This window comes from Nicotiana sylvestris, chromosome 4, assembly GCF_000393655.2.
Source record: "Nicotiana sylvestris chromosome 4, ASM39365v2, whole genome shotgun sequence".
In the NCBI taxonomy this organism is placed as follows: domain Eukaryota; kingdom Viridiplantae; phylum Streptophyta; class Magnoliopsida; order Solanales; family Solanaceae; genus Nicotiana; species Nicotiana sylvestris.
The window spans coordinates 180,154,484-180,168,308 of NC_091060.1; the positions used below are offsets into that span (position 1 = coordinate 180,154,484).

At 36.7% G+C, this 13,825-nt stretch overlaps 1 protein-coding gene across 3 annotated transcripts in view; it reads left to right on the forward strand.

Annotated features, from left to right (window-relative positions):
• The first annotated feature begins 4,459 nt into the window (after positions 1 to 4,459).
• LOC104243145 (uncharacterized protein At5g43822-like) overlaps positions 4,460 to 13,825 on the forward strand; it is a 29,898-nt gene continuing 20,532 nt past the window's right edge. Inside the window, exons 1-8 of one of the 3 annotated variants that reach the window (XR_011407019.1) lie at positions 4,460 to 4,673; positions 4,933 to 5,084; positions 5,178 to 5,296; positions 5,977 to 6,156; positions 6,654 to 6,710; positions 6,980 to 7,047; positions 7,415 to 7,587; positions 7,696 to 8,633. Coding sequence is in view for 1 of the 3 variants with exons in the window: in XM_070172433.1 (XP_070028534.1) it covers positions 4,953 to 5,084; positions 5,178 to 5,296; positions 5,977 to 6,156; positions 6,654 to 6,710; positions 6,980 to 7,047 (556 nt within the window). In the remaining 2 variants the exon portion in view is untranslated. Of the gene's footprint in view, positions 4,674 to 4,932; positions 5,085 to 5,177; positions 5,297 to 5,976; positions 6,157 to 6,653; positions 6,711 to 6,979; positions 7,048 to 7,414; positions 8,634 to 13,825 lie in introns of all 3 variants that reach the window. The other 2 variants (XR_011407018.1, XM_070172433.1) reach the window with 2 other exon arrangements.

The window sequence follows — 13,825 nt, forward strand, 5'->3', positions numbered from 1 at the left end:
ATGATTTTCCTTGGTGTGCAATTTTGTGAGATTTTGTGATATTTTCGGATAATTATTTGTAGTTGTCTGTGTTTGCTTATTTGTTAAATTAATAAAAAATACAAAAATATATCGCATTTTGCATGTAGGATTTAATTCTACAATTGTTAGTAATTAAATTAGTTTTACAAAAATTAAAAATTACAAAAATATACATCTTTTGCATTTTTAGCATTTAATGTCCAAATGAACAATTTTATGCTTAATTATTACTTAATTGTGCGTTAATTGTTATTGGGAGTTAATTTGCGCTTCTATAACTTAATTTAGTTCTTAATAATAATTTAAGTATTTTTATAATTTAGTTTTAGAAATAAAAGAAGAAAATAGAACAAAAATACAAAGAAAAATCGGATTGGGTCACTTCTTCAATTTTCAAACCATAGGCCCAAATAATTGCTCAATCTTCCCCATGACCCAGTCCACTTCAGACTGGGTCGACCCGGTCCGCCCCATTAACCCATTAACCCAACACCCACTCTTCATTTTTGGCCTAACACAAAGCAAAACACAAAACAAAAACCCTAAAAAGACCTAAGCCTACCCGCCCCCCTCCATCTTCTTCCTCTCCAAACCTTCAAACTCTAAGCTCCCAACCATGGCTGCCCGTTCCCCCGTCATCGAACCTCCCTAGCTACACCAAACGACCCCTCCTTAGCTACACCAAACGACCTCTCACGCCTTCATCTTCTTCCTCACCTCCAAATGATCTCTCCAATCGCCGGAAAAACCAACTTCCCCCTCGCGTCTGCCATTGACGAGCAACCTGCTACTGCTTCTGCGTCGTCAACCACGAACCACTCTAAAGCCATCGCCATTCTTCTCCACTATTGGCACGCGTAACATTTCGTCGCAAGCACAAGAAGGAGTTGATAAGCCAACGTGCAAAGCTGGGAATGCGAGGAACCACTGGTGAATCCTGCGGTGGTAGTAACCACCAACATATCAGTCATACCAGCGCTGTCCGCCGTGAGGCACCACCGGGACGGAGGGTTGGTTTTATCGCTGCAAGGAGAGCTGGTCGCTTCCATGGCCAAGCTGCTGCCGCTCTGCGTCGTCACTGTAGCAGCTGCTGCGTCCAGCCATAAATTGCCATCGCAGTTGCTGTATCTTCCTCGCACTGCTGCCACCATTTCGAGGGTGTCCCATCGCCTTCGCAATCGCCATCGCCAGCATTGTTTGGTCGAGTTTTAGTCGAGCTCGTCGAGCGTCGTTTTGAGTTCGTCAAATTTAAAAGGGAGTTGAGCTCGTCGTTGAGTTCGTCGTTGAGTCCGGACAGATTCATTCCCATTCGAGGTTCGTCAAAACAGTCCGTACATATTTCTTTCGATCCGGTTAGTAGATTTTGAGTTTTATGTTTGTCCGTATTTCGTTTTGATATTTCTCGAATCTAAAATCGGTAGATATTTGATTTTTGGTTTTGTTCATGTTCATATGTTTTGTTAAATTAATTTTCAGATTTCAAAATGGAAGTTTAATTAGTTGTTTTTCATATTTATTTCATGTTTGTATTATTGTTTAAGTGAATATTTGTTAGTTTAATGCTTGTTAGATTCAAATTGAAATTTAATTAATTATTTCTTCAATTTGTTTCTTGTTGTTATGTATTTTCCAGAAATTATTAATGTTGTTTGAATCGTTTGAATCCGTCATGTTTGTTGTTTAAAAATAGATTTAGTTCATGTTCATCTTTGTTTGAAGTTCATGTTGAATCCAGTGATTTAATGTGAGTTTATGTTTGTTTTTGATTTGTTGATTTAGTTTGAATCATGTATTTTGTTGTTTCTTTGTTCATTCATTTTTTGGTCTAAGTTAACCAGGATTGGTTCCCGATATGGTTAATTTACTTCCATTAATTTTGAGTTGTGTTGTTCATCATGTTCGTGTAATTTGTTGTTGAAGATTGTTGAGAAATTGGTCATCTTGACTATATTTTGGTTAAGTTATGATTAATTGATTGTTTAGGGCTGATGGGGTAGTTTGGTAAATTGCAATCCGTTCGGGGGTAGAATGGTAATTGCAATAAGGTCGGAGGGGTATTTTGATAATTGAACATTATTATAATCGTTTATGTAGGCATGAAAAACAAAATATAACGGGGTGGTGTTTGATATAATTGTTTAACATAATAGGACAAAACATAATGTAGTGGAGGGGAATATTGTATTTGTTTATGTTAGGCATGTGGGACAAATTATAATGGGTTGGGGTTGATGTATTTATTTAATGTAGGCATGGGGGACAAGGTTTAAAATAAAGAAAACATTAAGTAGTGGGGACAAAGCATGCCATTGGGGGAATAATTTGGGGTTGGGAATTGAAGACTTGTCTTGCTATATATACAGGGTCATTTGACACAAAAAACTTAGACTTGAACATTGAGAGAAAAAGGGTGGAGATTATTGAGAGATTTTTACACTTGAGAGCGGACAAACTTGAAACATTTTGAGAGTAAAAGAGAAATGCAATTTGAACTTTCACTCGAATAAATTCCGTTTGCTTTTCTTCGAGTGTTATTCAAAAATCAGAAACTACTGCATCTTGTATCTTTTCTCTCCTCTGCTTTGATTATGATTGCACTTTGGTATTGTTGAGTTTTCAATCTGTTACTGGGTTATTCTACTGGCTGTACTGGTTTGCGATGTTGCTGAATCTGCTGTTGCTGTGTTATTACTGCTGCTGACTTCTCCTTCTTTTGTTCTTGTACTGCTGTTTCCAGGTACACATTTGTACAATCTCGGCTTGAAGCAAAAAATGAAATATTAATCAGGCTTTGTTCCTGTTGAATTCCTCCTGTTTAGATTTGTGGTTGAATATAATTTTTCTTTCTTTGTATAAAGATGTAGTTGAATGATTAATGAGTAATGAGGTTGCATATGTATAATTTCTTCATCTAATAATGTTAGTTTAAATTAATCGGAGAATAATTAATCTGTTTTTGGTATTATTGTGTATCTATCTCATGTTATAGCATTAGTAAATAATAGAATGTAGAATTAAAGCAGTTTTCCTTGTACAAACGCGATCGCAATGTTCCGTTCACATTAGTCGTAACTTAATAACTAATAAGTTACGTTTTTTCAGCATGTAAATAATTTAAGAGATTTTCTTTTATTTTAGAGACGAACTTAATAGAAAACATAGTCATTGTAGGTTTATCCTTTTAAAGACAATGAGACGAGCCTCGCTAAATAAAAATGCAAATCGCGGGGCCCTCAATAATTAGTCATAATAAATACTTAGAATTTGGGATGGACTGTTTAGTGAATTTCACTGTCTTCCCCGAAGATAATAACGCGTTAGCCTCTTTAGACGCGATTTAATTAAATTACTTTCTTAAATTCGGGTGCGCATTTATGTGACCCAAATCCAAATCTCAGCGGAGTTGAAATGTGTCTCTGATCACGGGTACATTGATTGTGACGTGGTTCGAGATGCATGTCCACGACGTTGCAAATTCCTTTTTAAAAAAATAAGAACGAGATGAGCCTCGCCGAATAAATATACAAAATTGCGGGGCCCTCAGTAAATATTTACTTTAACATTGCTTAGACTTCGGGATGGACCGTTTAGCAAAATTCCACGGCCCTACCCAAAGTAAATGATACGCTAGTCGCTTTAGCCGCGCCTTTAATAATTTAATTTTCTTAAACTCGGGTGCACATTTATGTGACCCAAATCCAAATCTCAACATAGTTGAAATACGCCAACAACCACGGGCGCATTGATGTGACGTGGTTCGAGATGTGTTTCCACGATGTTGCAATTCTTGATAAAAATAACAGTAAATGATAAAAGCGGTTAAAAGTTAAATTTTTGCACATAGGTTCAACATGTATTAAATCAGATAATAAAGTCGAATATAACAGTTGAGCGACCGTGCTAGAACCACGGAACTCGGGAATGCCTAACACCTTCTCCCGGGTTAACATAATTCCTTATCCGGATTTCTGGTACGCAGACTGTAATATGGAGTCATTCTTTTCCTCGATTCGGGATTAAAATTGGTGACTTGGGACACCCTAAATCTCCCAAGTGGCGACTCTGAAATAAATAAACCAATCCCGTTTCGATTGTCCTTTAATTGGAAAAACTCCCTTGTACCCTCTCGGGTACGTAAAAAGGAGGTGTGACAGGAACCATCACGACTCCCGAGGGTGGGAATCGGGGTCGTGACATCGTTTGGATTGGTTGACCAGCTTTTAAGCACTTTTAAACTTTTGAAAGTTTTTGACAACAAAAAAAGATAGCTTAAAAACTACTTAAAAATTCAAAAGTAACAAGTTAGCTCACCCTAACTTTTTCCAAATTGACTTAAAAGCTATTTTGATTCGACCAAAGATTTTACTTTCTTATCCCTAATAGTTTTTCTTATTTCCGAAATTTCCCTTACTAAAAAACCCTAAAACATAGGATTTCTACTCTTTTCTCCAATTATTTCAGCCACTCCTTTCTTCTTCCTCTTCCATAACCTTCCCCAATTAAATTATTCACAACTAATAATTTAATCGCGTGCGTTTTCTGTACGATTCTCATGACTCTCATTAGGACCCTTTGTTCATCTTCAATTTCTATTTGTTTACGTGAGATTCATTTAGCATATGTACGTCAAGAGGGATTTGCTAGGTGAATAGGTACAAATTCAAAATATCCCAATATATTTGGAATATCTAGAGGAAAATCTGTTTACTTCTCTCTTGTTGTAATCTAGTAGTGTTAAAAGATCAGCTTAGAACATATTACAGTGGATTAATTTGGAATTAAATATATTCTAGTAATCCGTTCATTTATAATGTTAACAACTTTACGCATATCTCTCTTTCTCTCTCTCTTATCTTTATTTATGAACGTCTCAGCTGATGTTTTTAATGGTTTTTGATTTATTATTGATAGTCTTTAGGTAAATTGGAGATATGGAAAGTATAGTCAAAAAGTATCAGCAGAGATTCAGGAAAGTGAAGGAAGAAATGGACACGTGGAATGATCTTCAATCTCGATTGCTTTCTCAGTTCACTAATGCTTCTTCTATCATTCAGAGATTACAGGTAAGTTACCCAGCTCTTTGTTTTACTACGTTCAAATGGGCTTTTGAAATTCGCTTATTTTTGCCCTTTATAAGGTACCTTTTTTTTGTGCAGGTTCTTCAAGATTCTAAGAATTATGGTGCCCTGAGATGTGTTGAAGGCATTGAAGAAGCTATTTTGCTTAAACAAATGGATTCTCTTCAAACTATCTTGCTTTCTATGAATCAAACTCTGTGCGTCTCTTTTTTTTTTTAATCTTTGTATTTCATGATTCTTAACTAGTTGGGGTCGGCTACATGAATCCTTTTAATTCGGGCTCATTTCATTCTAATACCAAATATTAGTCTTTTAAGTTAAACTAGAGGTTATTTGAAATACTTATATGCAAGTCTCTAACTACAGAAAAGATAACTAGTGCAAACACACACTTTCCTCACTGAAGAGGCGGACCCAGGATTTGAAGGTCGCTGGTGTTCTTTTTGATTAAACCAATATTTGCTTTGTATATAGTGTGCCCACTATTAATATATCACTATTTTCTAAAGACATATACATGTATACATGTAATTTTTGCCGAACTTTACCGGTGCAAGTGACTCCTCTACCTATTGCATAGGTCCGCCTCTATTCCTTAGTTATAAAGTCAAATATTTGTCATTGCCCTTTCGAATTTTTTGTTTTGTTTTTTTGTTGATAATTGATTATGTTAGCAAAAGTAGGCATTATTTTCCTTGTTTTTGACTTTCTTAAAACTGTGGGATGAGTTTTGTTGTACTCCTTTGTAATGTTATAGAGCAGTAAGTGAATTGCTTCTGCAGTATACTTGTGCGTTTAGTTATTGGAGCTAGATGTTGATTATCAACTAAGAGGGTTATTCTTTTTTTCCCCTCTTTCTGTTTGGTTCAAAATCTAGGGAAAAATTTCGTTCTGTCGTGTTATCGCTTGAGAAGATGGTTCGTGATGGTAGACAGCTCGTAAAAGGGGGATCCACTCAGGTAACTGTGAAACAGCTGCAGCAACATGTTGGGATAAAACCAAGTATTGCTGATTGCTTGGATGGGCTAAAACTTCTCTGTGAGATGCACCAATCCGAGTATGCATAGCTAAGAAAATATTTTTTTTCTTGTTTCACTTTCCTGCCTTGTTTATCTTAAGTAGGAAGTTTATTGTCTTTTGTCACTAGTAAATTCCATTGTTGAGCCTTTATTAGCAGAGAATATGTTGTTTCCTAGTAATATAGCTGTACTTTGGTCTTTCTTCCTATGAATTAGATATTCATATAGTTATCCACAAAAAGAAAAATGCTATATAATCACGCAATCCACTATCACCTCCTTAGTTTCATTAAGTTCACTTCCTGCATCAGGGGCTTTTTCTCTTTACTATGAAAATGATATAGCTGTGCTATTTGCTATGGTAGGTTAACACGAACAAAAGTTTGAAATCAAGTTACCTCTTTCTTCTCTTTCATCCAGGTCACCTTGAATGGATTTGATATAGGTTTCTTTTGCTATAGGAACTAGTTCTTATCCTTGCATTATTATGCATCGAACACTTTATGTTACTGATTCCCTCAGTACATTATTTCAGGTACCGTCTTAAATTATCGGTCATATCAGCAATATCAGCAGTTGCCTTAAAACCCAGGTATCATATGACACAGTTTTTTGCCTCTTATTTTCCTCTGTATATCTCACTGGCAGATCTAGGGTATAGGTGGTCAATGTCCTGTCAATTTTTTTTTTCCTGTTTTGTTGCCTTAATCTCCATTTCTGAGTCAAAAATCAAGCTCATGTTGTTTCGTTTTGTGAAGAGCATTGGGATATCCTGGGATTTCATTCTAGTCTTATCATTAGGTTCCGTTTCTCTTTCTTTCTAAAAATTTATGCACATATTGAAGCTTGACTTCCCTGCAGTGCAACTGATGATTTAGGTGCGCTTCAGCAACTGTTGGTTGATCAGCCTAACATCCCCAAAGAGGAAGGTGAGTAAAAATGAATGTAGTAAAGCAATTCAAGTAACTTGCTAATCCCTATGGCATATGGTGGGGGTTTGAATTTGTGCAAGTCGCAATGTGAACGAAACTATCCATCTTTATTCATCCTAAAAAAAAACTAGAACGATAAAAGCGGTGTCAGTATGAATCAAATAGTCTATCAGACAGTTATTCTTTCCTGTGAAATGAACATCTTGTTATCAGAACAAACTGTTATAGCATGGCAGTTGTAGCTTTGCACTTTTATGAAGAGAAGAACTGAAAATGTATTTTGGTTTTGTCGAAGAGAATTTTGTATTAGAAGGACCAATATGTGGGTATACCATTCTGACATGAGTCAATAATATTCTGTCAGACACGAGTCTAGGACAACCTGAAATCGGAAGACAGACATTCTTTTGGTGCAGCCTGAAATAAAGAGATGGATGTTGACTTGATAATGCATGGAAAGTTTGTTATGGAAGAAGAAGAAAAAGTTATATATTGCCTTGGATTACAAACCTCTACGTTTACAGTCAAACCTATAACGTAGGAGTTACTTATGAGATTATAAACATTGAATTGCATCAAAGCATACAATTTCAGGGATTCAACTTTTTGGTCAAGAAGCTAAAGTTAGTTCAATGTTTTTTGCAGAATTTCTACTCTAGTCTAGTAGAAGAGTAGATTATCGGTTACATCTTCAGCATGTCTAAGACGTACACGAGGTTAATTACTATTTTACTTCTCAACTGGTAAAAGACCCAAGTCCTTCAAACCTTCAGCCTGTTTAAAACATAGATCAAAGCTAACTGCTACTAGGATTTGGCACCTGCTTGGTGCCAACTGTAAAATATTAACGTCCTTCAACTTTTAATATGTAGAAACATCAAATATATATATTAAAATGTGACTAGGCCTTTTCTCCTGCTTTTTTCTCCCTGCGGCTATGTTTATTTGTGGTGTCTTAGTGCATTTTTGTGTTACTGCCAACCTTGTCAAAAGGAGAAGTCGGTGTATGTGGTTTTTGAGCACTGTCTTGGAAAGTTAATGTTGTATATACAGACCATATCCTGCATCAACTTACCTCTTACAAATGATCCTGGCAATGTTCTTAATCTTGTTTGTTCATGTTGCATATGCTTGATTATACTTCTCTGCTTTATTTTCTGGATTTTAAGAAATTTGCATTACTAATTTGTGACAGTAGTTATATATTTTGAAAAAGAGGTGCTGATAGTATATAGATAACATCCCTCCTTCTTCGTACATAGATGGAGTTTACATAGCATTGGGGTGTTGATTACTTTATTATTATCTTTTTGACCACTCTTTCGTTTTATAGTGCCAGGTCTATTTACTGGTTACTGCTATTGCTTTCATCTATTTTCTGGCTTTATGTTGCTGTTATTATTCCTTTGGTTTCTGTTGATAATACTGATATATTTCTCTTCTCGTTTTATTGAGCCGATGGTCTTTCGGAAACAACTTCTCTACTCCCTCGGGGTAGGGGTAAGGTCTGCGTACACACTACCCTCCCGAGACCCCACTAGTAGGATTCTACTGGGTCGTTGCTGTTGTTGTTGTAGTCTCAGGCATGTAGTTTTTCATGATTCCTCCTCTTTCCTTTGCGGTTTAGTTATTAAGGCAGCTGTTACTCACCGTAATGTTGTTTAAGTTACTAATGATGTGTAACTTCTTGCTAATGATGTTACTCACCGTAATGACAAAAATTCTAATCCTATAAACTTTTTCTCTCTCTCTTGGGAAACGTGAAAATTTTGAAATATTTTCCGATGGTTACCTCCGATGACCCTTTCTGTTAAATTTCTCTTTCTTCATGGAAAAGAAATTGTTCTTTTTAGCTGGAGAAATTTTTTTTGAACTCTTAGACATTAGTGAGAATGTTAACAGATGGTTTCTCCTGATTGAAAGGGGACGTCGTTTTACAAGTAGACTGAAGATTGACGAAATCTTCCTCAGATGGGTTTGCGAGCAGCTTCAACATGCTTCTCTGGGATCTGGAGACCTTTGCAGGAAATGGGGGAGAAAAATACAGGCATATACATATTGGGTGTACCAGAATTTCAATGGCTATGGTCGATTCGTGCGGATAGAATCGTGGATAGGAGACAACAAGAAGGCTTCAATCATTATCCCAGAATTTGGATATAATACAGGATGGAGAGATATTGCTGGGAGAATTCTTCAGTTCCTAGGCAAACCACAAATCATTTTGCGACGCACCACGCCAGAGTTATCATATACAAATGCCGCAATGATACAAGAATGGCCGGAAAGCGGTCTAAATGTTGCAAAGGTGGTGGATAAAATGGTCAGAGTTAATCCAGATGCAAACAACAACAGCTCAGGTTTCCTTTCTAACTGTTTGATTGGGACCTTTAACGACCCATTCAGTGCATCACCAAAACCAAAAGTGATTCAAAGCTGGTTCACAAAAAGATGGCAAGTCACAGCCGGTCTCAGAGTTACACATCTCTCTCACAATCAATTCCTCTTCCATCTTCCTTCAAAACAAGAGGCCACAAGGATTAAAGAAGGTGAATGGTTCTGGAATGGGAGAAGACTTTCACTGGGATGGTGGTCTCCGGTGTCCGGCACGCAGATGAACAAGGTGAACTCAGAACATGTATGGATTAGAGCCTTGGGTGTTCCTCTTCACGCATGGTCAGAAGGTACTTTCAAAGCCATCAGAGATCTTTGTGGTGGGTTTGTTGGAGTGGATGTTGAAACGAAAAACAAATTGAATCTGTTTTGGGCTAGAATATGCGTTAAAGTCTCTCTCTCAGAACCTCCTTCTAGGGTGGAGGTAGAAGTTGGAGATTGGAAATATTGGGTCTCAATTGTGCCAGATGATTTTTGTAAAATTAGCAGAAATGGGGTCGCCGGAGTTCCAAAGACGGTGGATACAGAGGTGGGTACCTCGATGTGCAAAAAGCCAGTTGTAGTTGATGATAGACACGTGAGAGGCCACGTAGGTGTCACTCGAAACCTAAATTTTGAATTAGGTCAGAGAACCGGTCCTTTAGTCAACCAACCCCGGTCCAATTGCAAATTAAAAAGGATAGTTCTGGACCCTCTAAAACAAAGAACATGGATTGGGCCTATTACTCTAAAAAGCCCAAATGTTTTAAGAGGGAGCAAAGGAATGAAAAACAGGCCCAAATTAAACAAGGCAAGCAAATCTGGAAGGCAAAGGGCCCTTTTAATTCTAAACCCATCACTGCTATGCCTTCCCTGAACATTAATACGAGGCATGACCAGCCAGCAACCTCTGTCACACCTCCTTTTTCCGCCCCCGCTGGGGTACAAGGAATTTTTTCCAATTAAAGGACAATCGAAACGGGATTTGTTTGTTTATTTCAGAGTCGCCACTTGGGAGATTTAGGGTGTCCCAAGTCACCAATTTAATCCCGAATCGAGGAAAAGAATGACTCCATATTACAGTCCGCAAACCAGAAATCCGGATAAGGAATTCTGTTAACCCGGGAGAAGGTGTTAGGCATTCCCGAGTTCCGTGGTTCTAGCACGGTCGCTCAACTATCATATTTGGCTTGTTTATCTGATTTTATACCATTATGCGCTCATGTGCAATTTTAACTCTTTACCGCTTTTATTATTAGATTTTTTTTAAAAAAAAAAAAGAATGTGAACATCATTTAAAACATGTCTTTGGATTACGTCACATGAAATGCACCCGCAATTTGGAACACATTTTTATTCAATGTTTTGGGATTTAGATTTGGGTCGCATGAAATGCGCACCCGAATTTAAGAAGGTAATTTTATTAGAATTGCGTCTAAAGTGTCTAATGCGTCATTATCTTTTGGGAAGGCCGCGAAATTCGCTAAACGGCCCGTCCCGAATTTCTAAGTATTTCGATAACCAATTATTGAGGGCCCCGCATTTTGTGTTTTCCCGAGCGAGGCTCGTCTCATTTTTATTTTAAAGGAATCATCCTGTAGTAACTATGTTTTTCTATTTCCGTTCGTCTCTAAAATGAAAGAATATAATCCTAATTAATTACATACTTGAAAAGGTTATCACTTAGTAGTTATTAGCTTGAGACAAATGTTAGTGAGAAAGAATATTACTAAAATTGAAATCACAAATAAAATATGGAATTGACAAGTATTATCAAAAGGAAACCAATTATCCTATAACTAATCTAATTCACATTGTTAGATGAGTTGAACCATTGAAATAAAACTTTTACAAATAACTAAAATCAACAATCAACCTTGATTACTGATGCTTGCTAAGGTTTACTAGACTTAATCATTAACTCAACTCGTTTGAACCCAAATTGTGTCTATTGGATTAATGACTTCAGTGATTAGTACCACGATCGTAACTTAAAATGTAGTGTGTCTACAGATTCTATGGAATTACTAACCATTTTTTTTTTAAAGATTTGGCAGAACTAGACCAACCAAACCCCTTTTCAACAAATAAACTGCCTAAAAGCCTAATTCACAAAAAATTAGTTCAAACCCATGCCTTATCTTCATATTTAAGACTAATCTACCTTTTCAGATACCATCTCCAACTATGATTACTTAAACTTGTTCAAATCCAACAATTCAATATACTTACAACGAAAAGAAATTCTAAATACCATGTATTTTTTAAACAACTAATAATTTACAAATTTGCAGTTTACGAACAAAAGATTAATGATTAAGTCTAGTAAACCTTAGCAAGCATCAGTAATCAAGGTTGATTGTTGATTTTAGTTATTTGTAAATTTTTTATTTCAATGGTTCAACTCATCTAACAATGTGAATTAGATTAGTTATAGGATAATTGGTTTCCTTTTGATAATACTTGTCAATTCCATATTTTATTTGTGATTTCAATTTTAGTAATATTCTTTCTCACTAACATTTGTCTCAAACTAATAACTACTAAGTGATAACCTTTTCAAGTATGTAATTAATTAGGATTATATTCTTTCATTTTAGAGACGGACGGAAATAGAAAAACATAGTTACTACAGGATGATTCCTTTAAAATAAAAATGAGACGAGTCTCGCTCAGGAAAACACAAAATGCGGGGCCCTCAATAATTGGTTATCGAAATACTTAGAAATTCGGGACGGGCCGTTTAGCGAATTTCGCGGCCTTCCCAAAAGATAATGACGCTTTAGACGCGATTCTAATAAAATTACCTTCTTAAATTCGGGTGCGCATTTCATACAAACATTTGTTGAAATACAAATAGACTAGGATTTTCAAACCAAACTAACACAACACAGAACTCAACGGAATCATTGAAACTGAATCATAATCACATGTATGCAGGGATTAAACTAACACAATTCTAAGTCAAACCTATACAAGAATGCAGGATCATTGTCAGCATATTGACAATGCCCTGAAGCTAAGTGCCTAAAGATCAGTACATACAACATTCGACCTCAAACCTTTGATGACATTTATGCAATCGACTATACAAATTATAACATATAATAGTCAACAACAAGCAAACAGAATAAAAATAAACCAACAAGGTGATTCGAGTTGTTTTTGACAGAAAACAAGAAGCTTAAGGAAACTAATTAATCGACGAATCTACTTACGTTGATTATATAATTTACAACATATACTTAACGATGAACAGAAGAGAGCTCAACCAAATAAAAGGGTCTGATTTGAGAAGAAACAGAATAGTCGACAAAAATCGAAAACAATTCAAAATAACGAAATAACAGATATTAATAATCCAAGAAAAAATAAAAAGAAAAAAGAAAGGAAAATTACCTCTGAAATTAAAATTCAGACGAACTCAGGACCAAACTCGGACTTGGACTCGAACTTTTGGGGTTGAACGGACTTTAATCGCGTGTTCTCTACTGAGAACACTTCGACTAAGGTCAGTTAAAACCCCAAATTCCTCTTAATCTCGGACGAAACCTCAATTTTGGTTTTACAGGGTTCTATGGTTCTAATTGGGATTCGAACGGCTCTAAAGTGATTCCAACCAAGCTAAGGGTGTTTTGGGTTTGGGCGGAGGTCAGGGGGTGGTGTGGTGTGAGTCTGGGGGGGATTGGGTTTGGTGCCGCCACCAGGGAATTTTGTGGCGGCGCTAGGGTTCTTGGATTGAAATTAAGATTTGATGGATTCCAGGTTGGTTCGAAGGAAGCTGGTAATGGTTTGGGTATGAGGGTGGTCTAGGGGTCAACTGGCGTTGATTTGGTGGTCATCGGAGAAGGTGAGGTTTCTGGCTAATCTTCGATTTAAGATTCGAAGAATTCTGGGGTGATTCGAGGTAAGCTATGATGATAGTTGGAACGGGGAGGTTGAGAGGAGTTAAGGCGCTCAAATCAAAATTGTGGTGCACAGATATGTACATTAAAATAACCTTGGACACATTGATGAAATAAAATATCAGTGTTATCCCCAGCATTTTTCAGAGGAATAAAACACCAATTTTGAAGGAAAATTGTTGAAGTTAGGAGCCCGCCTGGAGAATGGAGGTGATAAAATTTAAGAAGTTATTGAAGTCAGGAGCCCGCCTGGAGAATAGAGGTGATAAAATTTAAGAAGTTATTGAAGTCAGGAGCCCGCCTGGAGAATGGAGGCTGAATTATTTTAAGTTGTTGAAGTCAGGAGCCCGCCTGGAGAATGAAGGCTGATTTATTTTTCAAAGTTAGAGAAGTCAGGAGCCCGCCTGGAGAATGGAGGCTGATTTATTTTTCAAAGTTAGAGAAGTCAGGAGCCCGCCTGGAGAATGGAGGATGAATTATTTTAAGCAGTTGTTGAA